This window comes from Syngnathus floridae, chromosome 3 (genome assembly GCF_059516105.1).
Source record: "Syngnathus floridae isolate MCC-2025c chromosome 3, RoL_Sflo_1.0, whole genome shotgun sequence".
Classification (NCBI taxonomy): Eukaryota; Metazoa; Chordata; class Actinopteri; order Syngnathiformes; family Syngnathidae; genus Syngnathus; species Syngnathus floridae.
The window spans coordinates 17,426,500-17,435,497 of NC_142415.1; the positions used below are offsets into that span (position 1 = coordinate 17,426,500).

Here is an 8,998-nt window from a genome sequence, read left to right on the forward strand (position 1 = left end):
GTCAAAACATTGTTGGTTTCTAAAAAAATAGAATCTTTAAGCAGCACCCAATTGGCATCATCTGCAACCTAACCCGCCAATCTACAAAAATATTCTTGTATGTTGTTTTTGTAGTATCTCAACACCTTACAATGATTTGCAAGCTGACAGCCAATCAGAGACACCGACAGCCGACATCATTTTGAGTAGAAAGCCAGACACTCGTATCACATCTTTGGTCTTTGTCTCGGAGCCTCTCTTGACCGCTCTCCACCCTCTCTCTGCTCTCCACCTCCCCCTTCTTCCACCCCACTGCCTCTCTTGCAGCACAGAGTCCGACAGTGACCGACCCTCTCCAGCAGGCTTACGCCGGCGTCCAACACTACGCAGGTGATCCGTCTGTCGTCTAAAGTCTCTCGCTCACTCCATCTGCACCTCCCTGTCTGTTTGTCACGCGGGTAGACACTGACAAGTAAAGATAGCAGGCACAACCGGCTAATTTCCATCAGGATTAGGCTGTTTTACATTAGGATTGCAAAAGGATTTGGAGTTGACTTGATAGTACGCCCACATACACAAAAAAAATGTCTTCGTTCCAAAAATACACAAAGAGCTGAGGTTCTGAACTTGTCATAGTCTACAAGAGAGATGACATGGGCTTCTCACTGTTGCCTGACATCGACTCTCATTAATGAGACGTAAGATTTCATGCACGGGTGAGTTCTGGTTATTAACTCCCCGCGACGCTTTAGACTCTAAAGTTTAGAGTACTGTGGTACCTCAAAACGAAACCACAATGACATTGGTCAAACTTAGAAAAAAAATATATATATACGTATATATATTACATTTGGTCCAGAGTCAGTAAATAAATGACAAACCATGAGCTCAAGGTAGTGTCATATTTGTTCCACCAATCCTGAAAACAGAGAAACGATTATTGCCCCCTTCTTGCTTTCTCCCCCTTTTGCAACAGCAGCCTACCCCGCCGCCTATGCGCCAATCAGCCAAGCATTCCCCCAGCAGCCGACCATCATTCCCCAGCAACAGCGGGAAGGTAAGAGCGAGTGAACGCGCCCACCCAAGATAAAAGGTGATAATTGCTGTGTTCCATTCTAATGTTGCCGTGCCGCTTTGAATTAGAAAAAGCAAAGGGGGGAGAGGGCGCCTCGGAGCTGTCTCAGAGTATGAAGAATAAAAATAAAGTGAGAAAAAGGCTCTAAAAAGCATTAGTGACGAGACGAAAGTTACTCTGTCATTATTCAAAAAGTGAACTAATTCACACTCGGATTGCTTAATCAGTCCATTACAATGTATTTAAGTGGTTATAAATATTCATCAGATTAATTATCTGCATGCATAATCATTTACGCCATTACTAGTAGGAGCGTTCACATGCAAACCACATAGACACACCTGCACGGGCCTTGCCATCATATATAATAAAAGAAAGGATGTACGCTTATATTAAATTACTCTTTTTGACATAATTCCTCCGTCTCAATTATTCACCTGTATGATGATTGTATGTAGGAGACATTTTAGAGCGGCATAAATATTCGATGTAGGAAGTATGAAATGAAGTGCTTCCATAACCGTCTTGCAGAAAAACTTTGTTTACCACAGCGGGAGTGCGTGTAAGAGTCCCTGTCCGGAAATTGAATCGGAGTGCTCTAATCGTCTACAAACAGCTATTGAAACAGTCTCGATGAGTTTGCTGTCTAAAGAAAATAAGACAGTTTTGTTTGGTTAAAAAAAAAAGTGAAAATAACAACTAATAAAATAGATTTAAAATGTATCAAATTGTGACATATTTGGCCCAACGTCAGCAACTGTTTACTCCTTGTCTGAAAGTCTCCTTCGGATGTCACTCGTCTTGTCTGTGCTGTCTCCTCCCTTCACCAGGGCCGGAGGGCTGCAACCTGTTTATTTATCACCTGCCCCAGGAATTTGGTGACGCAGAGCTCATGCAAATGTTTCTCCCTTTTGGCAATGTCATCTCGGCGAAAGTCTTTGTGGACAGAGCGACCAATCAGAGCAAATGTTTCGGTGAGTTCAAAATCAACAGTGGGATGTGATGTGGGTGGGGGAGCAGTTTGGAATTATGCGCTTGGGTTTTGAAATCTTCTCATGCCCCTCGCTGCTTTCATGCAATTAGCATTTGCCTTTTATTTTCTTAATTCCCATTGTCTATCCTAATCAAGCTACAATTAACATTTGAAAGGTAGTTTAAAGGGAGTGTTTAAAGCCACTGAGCGGGGGGTGGCTTCGTTGTCAATCGAAGTTACAATGAGTAGACCTAATTACATTTGCTTTGACATCATAGTAGACGTCATGGTAGAGTTCTGTGGTGTCCTGGCTGGGCCTCCAATATTATAGATTAGTGTAATGTATATTTTTTGATCATTAATTGTCTAGAAGTTGTTGTTGATTTGTTGTTAGTCGCTGTGGAAATGAAGCTATGTGGTATTAGTACCATTAGTGGCAGCTCCCTCTGGTAGTATGCGAAAGAATCACTGCTTAAGTACAGATCACTTGTATTTAACTTTTTTAGTACGTATTTAATTTGTTTGTTTTTATTTCTGTATGCAATGCAACATATCTTTTTATTTTAACATTTAGGTCATTTTTTCTTGTTGTATATTTAAGTGTACCGTTTAAACTGCATAATATTTGACTGTCTTACAATTATAGTAAAAATACTTTAAGGTATAAATCCTGTGTGTTGTTTTTGATTAACACAGTATCTTTTAAATGGTTTAGTCCATACAACTACAGATTCTCCCAATAAAAATAACTATTTAAAAAAAAAAGCTTTCTTTTTAATCTGGTAAATGTGCTCAAATGCTAATCACTATTATAGAAGGTGATACTCGGTTACCAAAGTAACAATAGGAATGCTTTCCTACTTACTAGAAGCCTGTGAGCCCTTTGTGGTAAAAATTTTAAAATAAATCTTGCAGTCCTATTCTACCACCCCTAATTAACAGCATCCCTCTCCAATTTAACATTTTATCAGGGTGGAGCCCTTGCAGGTGGACTCCAAAAGCTTAAAGCGATAATAATAGACTAGTGTGGACCTTACTGTTGATTCAGTGGGACAGCCGCACCCAGGAGAGCGCACGGAAGACTCTCGGCATTGGCTTTCTTTCAGCATCTCTCCGACACGCTTGTCTGTGAGCCGCTCGGCAACCCCCACCCTCACTGTCCGTCACGCCGCGGGAGACGATGAACTGTGGGGGGGAAAAAAACTGTGAATCTCAGGCAGTAATTAAAATAATGACAAATTAAAATAATAATAATAATATTAATGATAATAATAATAATAAATAACCAGGCTATTTTGTTGTATGTGAAGGTTTCCATGTTTTGATACTGTGGTTACAAGCTGTAGGCTAAGTCATGAACAAAGACAAAAACTGTTTCCAAGAATATTTCTGCTTGATATGTTGAAGTGCTTGAAGGGCAAAGTGTTAACACGAACGGCTATTATGCTCAACGGTACACGCGTGTCACAATGAATAGTAAAGTGAAGTAGAAAGGTTCAAGAAAACTGACGAGGCTAAGTATTTCCATTCAAGTCTGAAAGCAGGTGCAGTCTTTCTGTAAAAAAAAGAGAAACTTTGTATTTCTATTTCTTTTTTCCCAGAAAATAATCTTGTCTCAACTATTTAAGTATACCTATTTCTATAGTGCTCATTTTTTGGCATATAGACAAACTAAACTAAAGGTACTAATTTTCAAACATTTTAAAAACATTCAGATTTTTATTTTTAATGTATCACAGTAAAGCAAATTTCATATGGGTAAAATTAATTGAATCAAATGAATGCATTGAGAGAATACAAAAAATACTTCCGCAATGAAGAACATTCCAAGATGGAAAATTCCCCCAAAATATTGAAACCATTAATTTTCCTTGGTCAAGGAAATTGAGCCAAAAGCCCCTTCACACTTCCTACGGCATCAATTCAACAAACTTTGCAGTATTTTGATATTCTGATTCCTTTCAAAGATCCCTTCTCAAACATGCACCAAATCAGCCCCCAAACTGTCTGGTGAAAACAGCCAATTAAATAATGTCCAGAAATCTCCCAGTAGCTTTTCTGACGTCCTCTAACAACACTTTGGCTTCTTTCTCCCCAACTTCCTATCACCCCTTTTTGGCATAATGTGAGGTATGGCGATTCATTAAATCCTGTGGGTAGGATCACAAATGTGTGAGTGTGTGTGTGTCGAGTGTTGGATTTTTTTTTTTTTGGGTGGGGGGATCACTGCCAACTGACAGGCCCTTGCCTGCTCCGTTTGTTTAAAAGGTTTGTAAAAGCAGCAGCCTTATCTCATTCGCACTGACAAAAGCCTGCCCTCTACCCCCAAATTAAATTGGACCCGTAGCAGTGCGATGAAATCAGATGGCAGGCGGAAAATGCGCGCCGTCAATCACAGCCGTGTCTGATAAGAACGGGCACGGAGTCCCGGTGTGGAAACCTGTGCTCTCATTGCGCTGTGACACCCAGGTGATAACTCAGTGCTGCAGGCGTCTACATCCCGTAGACACCCCCCCCCTCCCCCACCTGCCCGGATCACATCTCATCCCAACCTGATGCCCTTTACTTGCCTGCACGCTTTGTCACGTACGTTCAACATTCGCACGACAATAACGGATTTGCCGACAACATTGTCAAAACCGTTTATGCCAACCGAGAAAAAATGACTGTTGACTCTAATGTGCACACCGCGGCTGTGGTTGCCGATAATATTTACGCTGAGAAGCAACACGAGTTAATGTGTCAACTACCGGCCCTCTTCTTTTGACGACAGCAGGTGCTCCATATACAACATAGCTCAAATCCTACGGTGGTGACATGAAGCAAATATGTACACAAGTCTGAATATGCCATAATCTATCACTATGTATCAAACAAGCACCACCCTCTTAGAAAGAAAAAATAATGGTGCTGGCGTTACACGTGAGCCATTTGTAATCTTATCGACTAAGATTCCACAAGATGCCACCAAAGCTCTGGATAATAAAATAACAGTATTGGCGTCAAGGAAGTATCAGCTCTTTTGAGATCATTCTTTGCCCAGGTTACTAACTCAACCCTTTGTGCTAAAATGAAGGGACGCTTGGTAAAAATGTGATTTTAAACCAAGAGTTGCTTCTTTCAGATCTTTTTTCAAACCTTTTTTATCTTTGTTTTTTTTCTGTGTTCACTATCACAGTTCCACTTTGAGTTTCCTATGCGGTCTTCTGTTTCATTGTATTATCTGCCTTATTAGCCTTTGTGCTATTTTATGTAATCTTTTCTTAATTCCCAAATTTTCAATTAATGTGCTGAAAAGACAAAACAAAGAGCTATTGTCATCTCATTGTTGCCAGTTAAAAGGGGCCTCCTTTCAAACGCCGTCTCATCTCGTCTTCCTCCTGTCAACCCTCTCCATCCCTGCCGATATTCCTTTTTCTTCCACTCTCCCATTCCCTTTTGTCCCCCCCACCCCACCCCACCCCACCCTGCCACTCTGTGTTCTCGTCTCAGGCTTTGTGAGTTTTGATAACCCCTCGAGCGCCCAAGCTGCCATTCAGGCCATGAACGGCTTTCAAATAGGCATGAAGAGGCTGAAGGTGCAGCTAAAGCGGCCAAAGGACGCCAACCGACCTTACTGACTGGTCTACAGGCCTGATCAAGGTATGGTGACAGCTTAATATTAAAATGATCAACTTTAAAAAAAAGATAAACACTCATCAATACATCTTTTTCCATTAGCGACTAAATGTGTGGTGAAGTTTTTCCCCTAAAAAGAAGGTTGAGAATCCCATTACTAACTGCGGGATTTGTCAGTGTGAAATTGATGACATCATCAATATCCAACTGTGCATAATTACCTGACAACTGGAGACAGCGTTCACGATCAATGCGAGTTGTCGAGCGGACAAATCCACAAAAGCCGAACAGCCCTCAGAGACCATGTTGGCTTACAGCAACTACATTACAATGATGAAGCCACATCTCACACTTTAAAAAAAAGAGACCATGTTGGCTTACAGCAACTACATTACAATGATGAAGCCACATCTCACAAAAAAACAAATGGCAGTAGAGTATCCAAACTGCACATTTTCAATAATTTCTAGATTCGGCAAATGTTTTCTAAACTTTGAGGTATTTTCCTGTATATAATAATAAATAATAAATACAGGGTTCAAAGGTTCACACCTTAAACAAAATAGGCAAAATGCCACATTTTAAAAATCAATTCCAACCTTCTATTAACTTTATCAAAGTTTTGCAGCAACTGCTGCATTTTTTGGCCTTCAATACAATCTCCATAATAATGAAAAAAATCTATAATTCAACTTCAATATTGTTTCTCTCTGGTTAAAAAGAAATAAAGAAAACTTTTAAAAAAAACTTTTATATGCTGATAAATTCCAAGACCCATTGTATTCCTCTCTAATACCTCATTTTGGTTGGGGAAATTTTAATAAAAAAAAAAAAGATCAAGCAGGGTTCTCTTCCAACGGAAAGAAGCCACTCATAAATTGTGTTTCTGTGCAGAAAAGATAAACTTAATGAAATAAATAAAGCCAGGAAGAAAGGGAAAAAAGTGCAGCCCTCACCGTGTGGCCGACCTCATCGCAAACAATGCAAGGCAAATCCAATTACTGTAGACAGGAGGGTTTCTGAAATATGCATTTCTGCCTTCAGGGTTATCTTTGTGTATATACAAAAAAGGGGAAAAAACCATCAATTCATCCTTTTCAGTTTTCACAAGTTTTCTGTGAATCTTTCTCCGCCATCACAAAGGGAAGCAAGAAACAACTTTCTATGGTGGCATGCTGATAATTATTTGTCCTTTCTATTTAACATGTCACTTCTGTTCTTTTGTGTTTTTGTTTTGCCAATCATTGTGATGCATAGCAATAATAAGAGAAGCAGGTGCCTTGGACATAAGGACTATCGTGGTGTGTGTATCCCTTTTTACCCACCAACCAAAAAGTCATTTTAATGCTCACTGTGTTAAAACCTCACAAAATTCAGACAGTGTAGTACGACTTTTGAAGCTTCATATTTGCTTCATGAACCAGCTGTCTTTTTTTTTACTCTTCTTGCTGTCGCTGTTGATTTGAAGAAAGATGTGGAAGAAATTGAACGTGTTTTCATCTCCATTGAACAGAGAGTGCCATCTAGAGGGCTCAGCAAACACAACAAAAGCTTCATGAATCATCTTCAAGCTTCATTTGCCTGTCACATTGGTGCTTTCACTGTATTCATTTTTCTGGGTCACTATTTCCTCACATTCACAGTGTTTCCTCAAGCGAGCTATTATTTGTGTTTTTACATGAAAGTCTTTGCAAAAAGGACCGTTTTCCAAATGCAATCAACAGTTGTTTAGCGGCAAGATGGGTTGACGCCGAGATGACCCTGCCGTGTTTGCGCGGCCAATTAAATCTTGCTGAGAGCGCGGGCAAATGTTGACACTCCACTTCTCTGTGGATTTCCATCTGCACAGGCCTCACTCATGCAAGATTGTTTTGTTTGCCCAACACCAGAATCACTTCTCATTTATTTATTTATGAGGCTGCAAACCGATTACATTGTGGCAACAGAGCAGCTAGCGGCACCACCTAGTCCAAAAATATTAACACCATATTGAACGCATCCTGTTAGCAACAGGATGATCCTGTCATTTAAATTTTTGGGGGCGGGGCATGAATTGTTTGTTTGCCTGGATCAGATTTGCTGTGAAAAAAGGTTCTTTCTTTTCAAGTTTCCAGTCTGGCCAGGTCAAAACATGATAAGGCTAAGTCAATTTCAGTGAGATCTCTCAAAGGCAGGTGACTCTGCCCTTTCTTTTGTCTAGCCAGATGCACCCACGGGACCGTCTGCGCTGGGTGGGGAGGGTCACCACAGGCGCCTTTGTGGCTCAGAGTACTCTTAGGCACCTTTTATGGAGGTGTTTACGAAATGTGAGGTGAGGGAATCTGCAACAAATGCAGTAGGAGCACAAAGGTCAAACGCAATCCACTCTTGATCATGTTCCAACTCTGGCTCTTTGTGTATTGAAGCAAAAATGCCAATAGAAAGTCAGGGGAATAGAGAAAAAAATAACCTTGACGCTAATTTCTATTGTAACAAAGTTTTGGTGGCTTCTTGTGGAATCTTTGGGGTTTTAGCGCAACGGGCTCTATTTTAGTGGAGAATGTAAGTTGTGCCCGGCAGAGGCAGTTTTGACCAATTGTTCCTTAGGACGGCATATCTGAGAGAGGGAGGTCTGCGCTACTCTGGGAGTTGTCGCTGCCGACTTCAACTCCTTTAAATGTTCGGCACTAGCCACGCAATAGAGTATCACTACGGTGATACGTGCATTTGCGCCGTGATTTGGGTACTTGGAGACCCACATGTGCCAAAGCCATGGCACAATCTTGAGATGTTATCTATGAGTAGAAATCTTGATTTGAGGAAAAAGGTCTCACAAAAAGTCCAATACAAAACATGACACGAACCCTTCGACCCAATTTCAGACATATTTAGTTAGAACTGTACAAACTTTAGAACAATAAACTTTAGAGGTAACATGAACAAAAGTTATTCACGGACGTTGTTAGCATAGAAAATAAAACAAAACCCCATTAAATACATTGATCTTGTGCTTTGATAGACATAGAGCTCAAGTCACAGCTTGCCTCCAAATCAGAATCCATAATCAGAACCGTTGGTCGTTTGTATGCCGCTAATGGCAGGCCTGGATTTGACTAACATCTAAAAAGTAGATCTATTATGAACGATAACAAGCTCATTTTACAGGAGGCAGACGGTAGAACAAAGAATGTCTGGCAGCGAGTTCGCATCGGCGAGTCGCGGCCTTTCATGTTCGCTCTTTCGAAGAGCAATTTGCTGTGATATCGCAGCCTTTCTTCACCCACATCATAGCTCCCAACATATTAGAGATAAACTAGATCTTTTATGTCCAAATCTCCCGCGCATGGATACATTATCCGTAATGTGTCAACACA

At 40.6% G+C, this 8,998-nt stretch overlaps 2 protein-coding genes across 16 annotated transcripts in view; one reads left to right on the forward strand and one right to left on the reverse strand.

The window, feature by feature from the left end:
* slc12a4 (solute carrier family 12 member 4) overlaps positions 1–8,998 on the reverse strand; it is a 201,404-nt gene that overhangs the window by 128,169 nt on the left and 64,237 nt on the right. For all 9 annotated transcript variants that reach the window (XR_015857433.1, XR_015857434.1, XR_015857435.1 and 6 more), the window contains exon 22: positions 3,065–3,212. The gene's annotated coding sequence lies outside the window, so the exon portion shown is untranslated. The remainder of the gene's footprint in view (positions 1–3,064; positions 3,213–8,998) is intronic.
* The window catches only part of celf6 (CUGBP Elav-like family member 6), a 105,280-nt gene that overhangs the window by 89,022 nt on the left and 7,260 nt on the right, over positions 1–8,998 (forward strand). For 5 of the 7 annotated variants that reach the window (XM_088370600.1, XM_088370602.1, XM_088370605.1 and 2 more), the window contains exons 9-12: positions 307–369; positions 956–1,036; positions 1,885–2,028; positions 5,520–5,669. In XM_088370600.1, coding sequence (XP_088226726.1) covers positions 307–369; positions 956–1,036; positions 1,885–2,028; positions 5,520–5,647 — 416 coding nt within the window. In that variant the 3' untranslated portion in view covers positions 5,648–5,669. The remainder of the gene's footprint in view (positions 1–306; positions 370–955; positions 1,037–1,884; positions 2,029–5,519; positions 5,670–8,998) is intronic. The other 2 variants (XM_088370603.1, XM_088370607.1) reach the window with 1 other exon arrangement.